This window comes from Somniosus microcephalus, chromosome 10 (genome assembly GCF_052327205.1).
Source record: "Somniosus microcephalus isolate GS21.2 chromosome 10, FLI_Smic_1.0, whole genome shotgun sequence".
NCBI lineage: Eukaryota > Metazoa > Chordata > Chondrichthyes > Squaliformes > Somniosidae > Somniosus > Somniosus microcephalus.
The window spans coordinates 237,985,551-237,999,145 of record NC_140996.1 but is presented as its reverse complement, the minus strand read 5'-3'; the positions used below and the strand labels follow the sequence as shown (position 1 = coordinate 237,999,145).

At 57.7% G+C, this 13,595-nt stretch overlaps 1 protein-coding gene across 2 annotated transcripts in view; it reads left to right on the top strand.

Annotated features, from left to right (window-relative positions):
• The first annotated feature begins 2,971 nt into the window (after positions 1 to 2,971).
• The window catches only part of LOC147112203 (dynein heavy chain domain-containing protein 1-like), a 181,202-nt gene continuing 170,578 nt past the window's right edge, over positions 2,972 to 13,595 (top strand). For both annotated transcript variants that reach the window (XM_085999853.1, XM_085999852.1), the window contains exons 1-2: positions 2,972 to 3,063; positions 8,060 to 11,372. In XM_085999853.1, coding sequence (XP_085855979.1) covers positions 2,983 to 3,063; positions 8,060 to 11,372 — 3,394 coding nt within the window. In that variant the 5' untranslated portion in view covers positions 2,972 to 2,982. The remainder of the gene's footprint in view (positions 3,064 to 8,059; positions 11,373 to 13,595) is intronic.

Below are 13,595 nucleotides of genomic sequence, written 5' to 3'. Positions count from 1 at the left end.
GATCCGCCAACCCCCTCAATACTCCCACACTCCACCACTGCTCACCCAGTCCTTCTACACCCCAGAACGTCCTCATCCACCGCCCAATCCCAAGGGCTATCCTCCCAGTGTCCTCACACAATCCCCCCGCTCCCCCCATACCCCCCGACCCCTCACACAATCCCCCGCTCCCCCTGTACCCCCCGACCCCTCACACAATCCCCCCGACCCCTCACACAATCCCCCCGTACCCCCCGACCCCTCACACAATCCCCCGCTCTCCCCGTACCCCCCGACCCCTCACACAATCCCCCCGCTCCCCCCATAGCCCCCGACACCTCACACAATCCCCCTGCTCCCCCCGTACCCCCCGACACCTCACACAATCCCTCTGCTCCCCCCGTAACCCCCGACCCCTCACACAATCCCCCGCACCCCCCGTACCCCCCGACCCCTCACACAGTCCCCCGCTCCCCCCGTACCCCCGACCCCTCACACAATCCCCCGCTCCCCCCGTACCCCCCGACCCCTCACACAATCCCCCGTACCCTCACACAATCCCCCGCTCCCCCCCGTACCCCTCGACCCCTCACACAATCCCCCGCTCTCCCCGTACCCCCCGACCCCTCACACAATCCCCCGCTCCCCCCGTACCCCCGACCCCTCACACAATCCCCCGCTCCCCCCGTACCCCCCGACCCCTCACACAATCCCCCGCTCCCCCGTACCCCCCGACCCCTCACACAATCCCTCTGCTCCCCCCGTACCCCCCGACCCCTCACACAATCCCCCGTACCCTCACACAATCCCCCGCTCCCCCGTACCCCCCGACCCCTCACACAATCCCCCGCTCTCCCCGTACCCCCCGACCCCTCACACAATCCCCCGCTCCCCCCGTACCCCCCGACCCCTCACACAATCCCCCGCTCCCCCCGTACCCCCCGACCCCTCACACAATCCCCCGCTCCCCCCGTACCCCCCGACCCCTCACACAATCCCCCGCTCCCCCCGTACCCCCCGACCCCTCACACAATCCCCCGCTCCCCCCGTACCCCCCGACCCCTCACACAATCCCCCGCTCCCCCCGTACCCCCCGACCCCTCACACAATCCCCCGCTCCCCCCGTACCCCCCGACCCCTCACACAATCCCCCGCTCCCCCTGTACCCCCCGACCCCTCACACAATCCCCCGCTCCCCCTGTACCCCCCGACCCCTCACACAATCCCCCGCTCCCCCGACCCCTCACACAATCCCCCGCTCCCCCGTACCCCCCGACCCCTCACACAATCCCCCGCTCCCCCCGTACCCCCCGACCCCTCACACAATCCCCCGCTCCCCCTGTACCCCCCGACCCCTCACACAATCCCCCGCTCCCCCTGTACCCCCCGACCCCTCACACAATCCCCCGCTCCCCCCGACCCCTCACACAATCCCCTGCTCCCCCGTACCCCCCCGACCCCTCACACAATCCCCCCGCTCCCCCCGTACCCCCCGACCCCTCACACAATCCCCCGCTCCCCCCGTACCCCCCGACCCCTCACACAATCCCCCGCTCCCCCCGTACCCTCCGACCCCTCACACAATCCCCCCGCTCCCCCCGTACCCCCCGACCCCTCACACAATCCCCCGCTCCCCCCGTACCCCCGACCCCTCACACAATCCCCCCGCTCCCCCCGTACCCCCCGACCCCTCACACAATCCCCCGCTCCCCCCGTACCCCCCGACCCCTCACACCATCCCCCCACTCCCCCCGTACCCCCGACCCCTCACACCATCCCCCCGTACCCCTCACACAATCTCCCGTACCCGCCGACACCTCACACAATCCCCCGCTCCCCCCATACCCCTCGACCCCTCACACAATCCCCCGCTCCCCCCGTACCCCCCGACCCCTCACACAATCCCCCGCTCCCCCCGTACCCCCCGACCCCTCACACAATCCCCCGCTCCCCCCGTACCCCCCGACCCCTCACACCATCCCCCGCTCCCCCCGTACCCCCCGACCCCTCACACAATCCCCCGCTCCCCCCGTACCCCCCGACCCCTCACACAATCCCCCCGCTCCCCCCATACCCCCCGACCCCTCACACAATCCCCCGCTCCCCCCGTACCCCCCGACCCCTCACACAATCCCCCGCTCCCCCCGTACCCCCCGACCCCTCACACAATCCCCCGCTCCCCCCGTACCCCCCGACCCCTCACACAATCCCCCGCTCCCCCGTACCCCCCGACCCCTCACACAGTCCCTCTGCTCCCCCCGTACCCCCCGACCCCTCACACAATCCCCCGCTCCCCCCGACCCCTCACACCATCCCCCGCTCCCCCCGTACCCCCGACCCCTCACACAATCCCCCGCTCCCCCCGACCCCTCACACCATCCCCCGCTCCCCCCGTACCCCCGACCCCTCACACAATCCCCCGCTCTCCCCGTACCCCCCGACCCCTCACACAATCCCCCGCTCCCCCGTACCCCCCGACCCCTCACACAGTCCCTCTGCTCCCCCCGTACCCCCCGACCCCTCACACCATCCCCCGTACCCCCCGACCCCTCACACCATCCCCCGCTCCCCCGACCCCTCACACAATCCCCCCGCTCCCCCCGTACCCCCCGACCCCTCACACCATCCCCCGCTCCCCCGACCCCTCACACAATCCCCCCGCTCCCCCCGTACCCACCGACCCCTCACACCATCCCCCGCTCCCCCGACCCCTCACACAATCCCCCGCTCCCCCCGTACCCACCGACCCCTCACACCATCCCCCGCTCCCCCCGACCCCTCACACAATCCCCCCGCTCCCCCCGTCCCCTCACACAATCCCCCGCTCCCCCCGTACCCCCCGACCCCTCTCACAATCTCAGCAAAGATATACAAAAAGTGAAAGATAGCCAGAAATACAGATACACGTTAAATACGGATGAAGGCCGTGTCCCATGGGCCCACCCTTTATTTTTCCATGTCTCCTTTGTTCATTCCCCAGGCGAGCTGCTGGACCTGTGGAAGATGTTTCAGGATAAGTGGGTCTTTCTGCACCAAGTGTTCTATGAGATGGAGCTGAATGCTCGGAAGCCGGATCCACACTTGGTAAGTGTCGGCTGTCCAAGCGAAGCCCCAGAGAGGAAACGGATTTCAGACGTGGCTGGAAACCTCAGCCTTCTCCAGTTGGACAAATCCCGTTTAATCGAGGCCCAAAGCACTGATTTCTCTTCTCTTTGTGGTGTGGAGATGCCGGAGTTGGACTGGGGTGGACAAATGTAAGAAATCACACAACACCAGGTTATAGTCCAACAGCTTTATTTGAAATCACAAGCTTTCGGAGCGCTGCTCCTTCGTCAGGTGAAGTGGAGAAATGCATAAAGACACAGCTTATATAGTCAGAGAATAATGTCAGATGTTTACAGGTAATCTTTCCAACTGCCATTTATCACACCTGCTGTGATTATCTCTCTGCCGAGGTGTGATAAATGGCAATTGGAAAGATTATCTGTAAACATCTGACATTATTCTCTGACTATATAAGTTGTGTCTTTATGCATTTCTCCACTTCACCTGACGAAGGAGCAGCGCTCCGAAAGCTTGTGATTTCAAATAAAGCTGTTGGACTATAACCTGGTGTTGTGTGACTTCTTACATCTTCTCTTTGTGACAGTGAAACACTCAGTAACCAGGCACAGAGCGGAGGAGAAGGGTGAACGGAGACACGAGATGCTGGGTCTCGGACCCTTTGTATTGGCGAGGGAGTGAGGGGGGGTGGAGGGGAGAGGGTGAGGGGCCTCCCTCAATCTCTCCTCACCTCCCTCACTCTCGCCTCCCTCACTCTCTCCTCTCCTCCCTCACTCTCTCCTCGCCTCCCTCACTCTCTCCTCGCCTCCCTCACTCTCTCCTCGCCTCCCTCACTCTCTCCTCGCCTCCCTCACTCTCAACTCGCCTCCCTCACTCTTAACTCGCCTCCCTCACTCACTCCTCTCCTCCCTCATTCTTAACTCGCCTCCCTCACTCTCTCCACTCCTCCCTCACTCTCTCCTCGCCTCCCTCACTCTCTCCTCTCCTCCCTCACTCTTAACTCGCCTCCCTCACCCTTAATTCGCCTCCCTCACTCTGTCCTCGCCTCCCTCACTCTCTCCTCGCCTCCCTCACTCTCTCCTCGCCTCCCTCACTCTCTCCTCACCTCCCTCACTCTCCTCACCTCCCTCACTCTCTCCTCGCCTCCCTCACTCTCTCCTCACCTCTCCTCTCCTCCCTCACTCTCTCCTCGCCTCCCTCACTCTCTCCTCGCCTCCCTCACTCTCTCCTCGCCTCCCTCACTCTCTCCTCGCCTCCCTCACTCTGTCCTCGCCTCACACTCTCCTCACGACTCTCTCTCCTCACCTCCCTCACTCTCTTCACCTTCCTTCACTCTCTCCTCTCCTCCCTCACTCTCTCCTCGCCTCCCTCACTCTCTCTTCGCCTCCCTCACTCTCTCCTCGCCTCCCTCACTCTCTCCACTCCTCCCTCACTCTCTCCTCACCTCCCTCACTCTCTCCTCACCTCCCTCACTCTCTCCTCGCCTCCCTCACTCTTAACTCGCCTCCCTCACTCTCTCCACTCCTCCCTCACTCTCTCCTCACCTCCCACACTCTCTCCTCGCCTCCCTCACTCTCTCCTCGCCTCCCTCACTCTCTCCTCGCCTCCCTCACTCTCTCCTCGCTTCCTTCACTCTCTCCTCACCTCCCTCACTCTCTCCTCACCTCCCTCACTCTGTCCTCGCCTCCCTCACTCTCTCCTCGCCTCCCTCACTCTCTTCTCTCCTCTCCTCACCTCCCTCACTCTCTCCTCTCCTCCCTCACTCTCTCCTCACCTCCCTCACTCTCTCCTCTCCTCACCTCCCTCACTCTCTCCTCTCCTCACCTCCCTCACTCTCTCCTCGCCTCCCTCACTCTCTCCTTGCCTCCCTCACTCTCTCCTCGCCTCCCTCACTCTCTCCTCGCCTCCCTCACTCTCTCCTCGCCTCCCTCACTCTCTCCTCACTTCCTTCACTCTCTCCTCACCTCCCTCACTCTCTCCTCTCCTCACCTCCCTCACTCTCTCCTCTCCTCACCTCCCTCACTCTCTCCTCTCCTCGCCTCCCTCACTCTCTCCTCGCCTCCCTCACTCTCTCCTCGCCTCCCTCACTCTTAACTCGCCTCCCTCACTCTCTCCACTCCTCCCTCACTCTCTCCTCACCTCCCACACTCTCTCCTCGCCTCCCTCACTCTCTCCTCGCCTCCCTCACTCTCTCCTCGCCTCCCTCACTCTCTCCTCGCTTCCTTCACTCTCTCCTCACCTCCCTCACTCTCTCCTCGCCTCCCTCACTCTGTCCTCGCCTCCCTCACTCTCTCCTCGCCTCCCTCACTCTCTTCTCTCCTCTCCTCACCTCCCTCACTCTCTCCTCTCCTCCCTCACTCTCTCCTCACCTCCCTCACTCTCTCCTCTCCTCACCTCCCTCACTCTCTCCTCTCCTCGCCTCCCTCACTCTCTCCTCGCCTCCCTCACTCTCTCCTCGCCTCCCTCACTCTCTCCTCGCCTCCCTCACTCTCTCCTCGCCTCCCTCACTCTCTCCTCGCCTCCCTCACTCTCTCCTCACTTCCTTCACTCTCTCCTCACCTCCCTCACTCTCTCCTCTCCTCACCTCCCTCACTCTCTCCTCTCCTCACCTCCCTCACTCTCTCCTCTCCTCGCCTCCCTCACTCTCTCCTCGCCTCCCTCACTCTCTCCTCACCTCCCTCACTCCTCGCCTCCCTCACTCTCTCCTCGCCTCCCTCACTCTCTCCACTCCTCCCTCACTCTCTCCTCACCTCCCTCACTCTCTCCACTCCTCCCTCACTCTCTCCTCTCCTCACTCACTCTCTCCTCTCCTCCCTCACTCTCTCCTCACCTCCCTCACTCTCTCCTCACCTCCCTCACTCTCTCCTCACCTCCTTCACTCTCTCCTCACCTCTCTCGCTCTCTCCTCACCTCCCTCACTCTCTCCTCTCCTCTCTCACTCTCTCCTCACCTCCCTCACTCTCTCCTCTCCTCACCTCCCTCACTCTCTCCTCTCCTCGCCTCCCTCACTCTCTCCTCGCCTCCCTCACTCTCTCCTCGCCTCCCTCACTCTCTCCTCGCCTCCCTCACTCTCTCCTCGCCTCCCTCACTCTCTCCTCGCCTCCCTCACTCTCTCCTCACTTCCTTCACTCTCTCCTCTCCTCACCTCCCTCACTCTCTCCTCTCCTCACCTCCCTCACTCTCTCCTCTCCTCGCCTCCCTCACTCTCTCCTCGCCTCCCTCACTCTCTCCTCACCTCCCTCACTCCTCGCCTCCCTCACTCTCTCCTCGCCTCCCTCACTCTCTCCACTCCTCCCTCACTCTCTCCTCGCCTCCCTCACTCTCTCCACTCCTCCCTCACTCTCTCCTCTCCTCACTCACTCTCTCCTCTCCTCCCTCACTCTCTCCTCGCCTCCCTCACTCTCTCCTCGCCTCCCTCACTCTCTCCTCACCTCCCTCACTCTCTCCTCACCTCCTTCACTCTCTCCTCACCTCTCTCGCTCTCTCCTCACCTCCCTCGCATTCCTCGCCTCCCTGAACCAGCCACATAAATACTGTGGGAACAAGAGCAGGTCAGATGCTGGGTATTCTGCGGCGAGTGTCTCACCTCCTGACTCCCCAAAGCCTTTCCACCATCTACAAGGCACAAGTAAGGAGTGTGATGGAATACTCTCCACTTGCCTGGATGAGTGCAGCTCCAACAACACTCAAGAAACTCGACACCATCCAGAACAAAACAGCCCGCTTGATCGGCACCCCATCCACCACCTTAAACATTCACGCCCTCCACCACCGGCGCACCATGGCTGCAGTGTGTACCATCTACAAGATGCACTGCAGCAACTCGCCAAGGCTTCTTCGGCAGCACCTCCCAAACCCGCGACTTCTTCCACCTAGAAGGACAAGGGCAGCAGGCGCATGGGAACACCACCACCTCTAAGTTCCCCTCCAAGTCACACACCATCCTGACTTGGAAATATACCGCCATTCCTTCATCGTCGCTGGGTCAAAATCCTGGAACTCCCTCCCTAACAGCACTGTGGAAGCATCTTCACCACACGGACTGCAGCGGTTCAAGAAGGCGGCTCACCACCACCTTCTCGAGGGCAATTAGGGATGGGCAATAAATGCCGGCCTTGCCAGCGACGCCCACATCCCAGGAACGAATAAAAAAAAGTTGATCAGTGCACCCAATCTCCTAAACTCAAGAGAACACAAGCCTCGCCTATCGAACCTGTCCTCATAATTTAACCCTTTTAGCCCCGGAATCATTTTGGTGAATCTGCGCTGCCTCCCCTCCGAGGTCAATATATCCTTCCTGGGGGGCGGTGCCCAGAACTGAACACAGTGTCCCCATGGGGTCTGACCAGAGCTTTATATAAATGTAACATCACTTCCACCGCTTTGTATTCCAGCCCTCAAGATAAAGGCCAACATTCCATCAGCCTGTTCAGGTATTTTTTGTACCTGTCCACCGGCTGTTAATGATTTCTGTATTTGGACAAATCTCTCTACTCCCCCACAGTTTTGAGCTTCTTGCCATTTTCTTGAGTCTAAAGTTGGCCGTCTCTGGCTGTCCGACATTCCGCTTTGGCCCACCGGCCTCTGCCACTTCCTGTCCATTCTGGCCGGGCAACTGACTGGGGACAAGCTGAGAAGGCATGTGAGTCAGAAACTGCCCAGCTTTGCCGAGGTCAAGAGGCTCCACTCGCTCGATTCCTGCGCCGGGTTAAAATCGTGCCCAGAGGGTGGGAGGGAAGCCGGGATTTTGTTTTTAAATTAGTTTTTATGGGATGTGGGCATCGCTGGCAAGGCCGGCATTTATTGTCCATCCCTCATTGCCCTTGAGAAGGTGGTGGTGAGCCACCTTCTTGAACCGCTGCAGTCCGTGTGGTGAAGGTGCTCCCACAGCGCTGTTAGGGAGGAATAAGGATGGAGAGAGAGCGAGTCCTGGAGCAGGGCAGGGATGGGGCTACATGTGTCCAGGGGAAGGCCATTTCATCAGAATCTCATGGGCTGCTCTGCACTTGTCTCACAGATGGCAAAGATTGAAGAAGTGGATGGATTGTATCGCCGCGTGATTCAGGCCCTGTCCACCAACCCCTCGGTGCTGTCTGTCATCCTTGCCCAAGACACCAAGAAGTACCAGGGGATGACCCTCCGGATGATCTTCAGCAGTGGAATTGCAGCCATGGAGGAGATCATTCTCCAGATGTATCATCAGGTGGAGTCCGCTCGGCAGCAATTCGCAAGGCTCTATTTCCTCAGCGATGATGACATTTTGCGTTTGCTCACTCTCCAATCTGATCCCCACAAACTGCTGCCTTTTGTTAAGAAGTGCTTCGAGAGCGTGCGGGATCTTCACTACGATGTAACGAGCAGCGCCGGCCTCGAATTGGTCTTGCCCAGGGTCAGCGTGTCGGCGATTTACGGTGACCTGCGGGAACGAGTGAATCTGAACGCCCCACTGGACCCAGCTCACACCGCCATCCCTTGGTTACGGAACTTGGAGCTGAGGATTCAACAAAGCCTCTTCCGTTCCCTGGAGACCTGCGTCACAGAGAGGACAGCCTTGGCTGGGGAAATAAACAGTGTGATCATGGCGGAATCTGAATCCAGATCCGAAACCTACAAGGCAGCACAGCTGATGACGCACATCTCAAAGTTAGCCAGCAGATTCCCAGTCCAGTGCATCCTGATTGCTGAAGAGGTTTGTTGGCAGAGGGAAGCCGAGAAAGTGTTGTTTGGACGGTCAGCCAACAAGGAATGGTTTAAGGATCTCACCAGTACAAAGATCGACAGGTTGGCGCGGAATGTTCGCGGGTACTGCAAGCGTTCGGCCCCAGAGCCTGAGGACTCTCGCACCCTCTCCGTGCTGAAGTGTTTGATCGCCATGTCGATCAAACACCGAGATACTGGCGACAATCTCATGGCCACAAACATCGAATCCGAGGCTTCGTTCGAGTGGCAAAAGCTCATGAAGTATAAATTTGATTTGAGTTGGATTTTTCCCAAGAGGGAAGCCATGAAGCCATTGGTCACCTGCTTCGGACTGTCAGCGCCCGGCAAGGACCAGAGCCAGTTTGGCCTAAGGTGCTACGTCAATCTCCTGGGCACCAACTGTTACTATGACTACGAATACGTTGGCCCGGAGCATTGGTTTGTGCAGACTCCGCTGACTGAGAGAATGTCCCTGGCGTTAGTTCTTGCTCTTCAGAACTTTAATCCTTGTGCGCTTGTCGGGCCATGTGGCACTGGCAAGGCTACAACACTCTCATATCTGGCCAAGGCACTCGGCTATCAGCTGGTCACCCTCCGGTGCTGCAAGGAGATGGACTTGCCTTTCCTCACCCGCACGCTGAGCGGTGCTGTCCAATCAGGAGCCTGGCTGCTCCTAGAGAACGCCGACTCCCTGACACTGGGAGCATTGTCCATACTGGGCCAGCACTTGACCACAATCCACAATTCCTACAGGGAATTAATCAGAAACGAGAATCCAAACGCATCCGACACGGACCAAAGCGCTGGTCCTTCCAGAAAGGTGTTAGGCAGGAGCCTGACTGACGTAACGAGAAGCAAGGGCTTGACCTTCAGTAACGGGCGCACCTGGAGTTCTGAGGACCTGAGGCGATTTGACCCAACCGCTCTGGGAAGCATCGCATTCGCAGGAAGCATAATCCCGGCCAGAGTGAGCTACGGTGCTTTCATGACTCTTCGGACATTTGACTCGAGCGCCACGATGCCCGAGAACCTACGGATGGTGCTGAGGCCGGTCGGAGTGATCCGCCCCGACGCCAAGGTGATCGCCGAGGTGAAACTCCTCTCCATTGGCTTTTTAAAGGCCTCCCATTTAGCCGGGAAAATTCTGTTGTTCTTCAAGGTGGCAAAGGATTCTGGTTCCATCACTGATTACTGCTACTTAGCAGCGATGGACAAAGTTATAGATGTAGCGGGAGAAGTCCTTTACCAAACTCTGCGTCCAAAGAACCCAGAACCGGGCAGCAATCTGGGCAAAGAGCATTCGAACCCCAGCGAACCTCGACCGGCACAAGCCCAACATAAACAGGAGGGGGATGGAGGAGATGGTGGTGTTGATGGAGGTGGAGAGAAGTCAGACGCTGTAGAGCGTTGTCTGTTAGGAGCTCGTCAGCGGAGTGACAATCCAAGTTCAGCAGACACTGAGGGTGAGGCAACAGAGCGACCAATGATCAAAAATATATCAACGCCTGTCTTTGAATCGATACTCTTGGTTGAGGAAAACTCAGTCCTGAAAGCTCTCACTATAACTCTCTTCCCAGCTGTGTCAGACCCTGAAAAGCTCCACAGCCTGAAGGATCTGCTGAGGGACCTCTTCCCCGAGGTGTGTATGCCTCTTAACGAGCTAGAACACGATCCCAGTCTCTTGTCTGCCATTGAACAGGAGCTTCTGGACACAGAGCATCAAGTGACCCAGGAAGTGGTTAATAATATCCTCGCGCTTTACCAAGCACTGAAGGTCAGCAGAGGAGTGATAATGTTGGGTCCTTCAGGCAGCGGCAAGACAACCTCGTACAGGACCTTGTCAAGGGCGATGAATCAGTTGGCCAGAAATGAGCCCAAGGGGTCGGATCAGTCCAATGGCACTGGCCCCACACACAGAGCAGTGCAAGTTTCTGTCATTTTCCCAAACAGCCTCTCCACGGAGGAGCTGCTGGGAGCCATGGAGCGACAGAGGTGGAAGAATGGAATCCTAAGCAAATGGCTGGCTGAAGCCGAGAGTTGGCTCCAGGCCAGAGCTCATGTGAAGGATTTCAGCTCGCCCCAGGTGAAACCCTTGGACTGCCCTGAACCCCTCAGGTGGATTGTGTTGGATGGCGAGCTTTGTTTAGACTGGATGGGGCCCATCAGCAGTTTGTTGGCAGACGGCCATTACCTCACTCTTTCCAGTGGTGAAAAGATATCTTTGACAGAATCCATTTCCCTTATTTTTGAAGTGACTGACCTCAGCAACGCCGCACCCTCAGCACTGACCTGGTGCAACCTGGTGCATTGCCAGGGCAGTGACACGTGGAAGGCGGTGTTGGACCACATGATGGATAAGATATACGATAACTACGCGGTGCCCCGGGAAACAGCCGAGGTGTGGAGAAAACTCGGTCAGGATCTAGTCCCCAACACCCTGGCGTTCCTAGAGCAGCACTGTGCCCCGGCACTGACCCATCAAGCAGACTACGCAATGGTCAAACAGAACAGAGTGACCTACGGGCTGCAAGAGGTGATGTCATTCACGAAGATTCTCAACGCCCTCCTGGATAAATACGTGTCACGTGACCAACAGCAGATCCAACCCCAGGACCAACTGGTCGCGGCAGGTAAGGTCAAGCACCCAAGCAGACTGTCGTCTGGTCCAAAAGGTGAGGAATGTAGTGCTGGGAATGTCCCATCATACTCTCCCAAGGCAGGTACAGTACGGGTTAGATACAGAGTAAATCTCCCTCCACACTGTCCCATCAAACACTCCCAGGGCAGGTACAGCACGGGTTAGATACAGAGTAAAGCTCCCTCTACACTGTCCCATCAAACACTCCCAGGGTGGGTACAGCACGGGTTAGATACAGAGTAAAGCTCTCTCTACACTGTCCCATCAAACACTCCCAGGACGGGTACAGCACGGGTTAGATACAGAGTAAAGCTCTCTCTACACTGTCCCATCAAACACTCCCAGGACAGCTACAGCATGGGTTAGATACAGAATAAAGCTCCCTCTACACTGTCCCATCAAATACTCCCGGGGCAGGTACAGCACGGGTTAGATACAGAGTAAAGCTCCCTCTACACTGTCCCATCAAACACTCCCAGGGCAGGTACAGCACGGGTTAGATACAGAGTAAAGCTCCCTCTACACTGTCCCCATCAAACACTCCCAGGGCAGGTACAGCATGGGTTAGATACAGAGTAAAGCTCCCTCTACACTGTCCCATCAAACATTCCCAGGGCAGGTACAGCATGGGTTAGATACAGAGTAAAGCTCCCTCTACACTGTCCCCATCAAACACTCCCGGGGCAGGTACAGCACGGGTTAGATACAGAGTAAAGCTCCCTCTACACTGTCCCATCAAACACTCCCAGGGCAGGTAAAGGACGGGTTAGATACAGAGTAAAGCTCCCTCTACACTGTCCCATCAAACACTCCCAGGGCAGGTACAGCATGGGTTAGATACAGAGTAAAGCTCCCTCTACACTGTCCCATCAAACACTCCCAGGGCAGGTACAGCATGGGTTAGATACAGAGTAAAGCTCCCTCTACACTGTCCCTTCAAACACTCCTGGGGCAGGTACAGCATGGGTTAGATACAGAGTAAAGCTCCCTCTACACTGTCCCATCAAACACTCCCAGGGCAGGTACAGCATGGGGTTAGATACAGAGTAAAGCTCCCTCTACACTGTCCCATCAAACACTCCCAGGGCAGGTACAGCACGTGTTAGATACAGAGTAAAGCTCCCTCTACACTGTCCCCATCAAACACTCCCGGGGCAGGTACAGCACAGGTTAGATACAGAGTAAAGCTCCCTCTACACTGTCCCATCAAACACTCCCAGGGCAGGTAAAGGACGGGTTAGATACAGAGTAAAGCTCCATCTACACTGTCCCATCAAACACTCCCAGGGCAGGTACAGCATGGGTTAGATACAGAGTAAAGCTCCCTCTACACTGTCCCTTCAAACACTTCCAGGGCAGGTACAGCATGGGTTAGATACAGAGTAAAGCTCCCTCTACACTGTCCCGTCAAACACTCCCGGGGCAGGTACAGCACGGGTTAGATACAGAGTAAAGCTCTCCCTACACTGTCCCATCAAACACTCCCAGGGCAGGTACAGCACGGGTTAGATACAGAGTAAAGCTCCCTCTACACTGTCCCATCAAACACTCCCAGGGCAGGTATAGCACGGGTTAGATACAGAGTAATGCTCCCTCTACACTGTCCCATCAAACACTCCCAGGGCAGGTACAGCACGGGTTAGATACAGAGTAAAGCTCCCTCTACACTGTTCCATCAAACACTCCCAGGGCAGGTACAGCATGGGGTTAGATACAGAGTAAAGCTCCCTCTACACTGTCCCATCAAACACTCCCAGGGCAGGTATAGCACGGGTTAGATACACAGTAAAGCTCCCTCTACACTGTCCCATCAAACACTCCCAGGGCAGGTACAGCACGGGTTAGATACAGAGTAAAGCTCCCTCTACACTGTCCCATCAAACACTCCCAGGGCAGGTACAGCACGGGTTAGATACACAGTAAAGCTCCCTCTACAATAATCGAAGTGTGATGTCACCAGAAAGCAGGTAAGTGATTGGTTGGTGAGTATTTCTCTCTTTTTAAACTTAAACTCTGTGGTTTGTAGTTTCTAAGGTGTGATATTCATCATCTAGAATCGGGGCAGCGGGTATTTAAAAATAATAATATGAATAAATTTAATTAATTTCATAGAATGGGAGATCAGGTGATGTGTTGCTGCTGCAATATGTGGGAGCTGGTGGACACCATTGATGCTCACAGTGATCACATTTGCAGTAAGTGTTGGCTGCTCGAG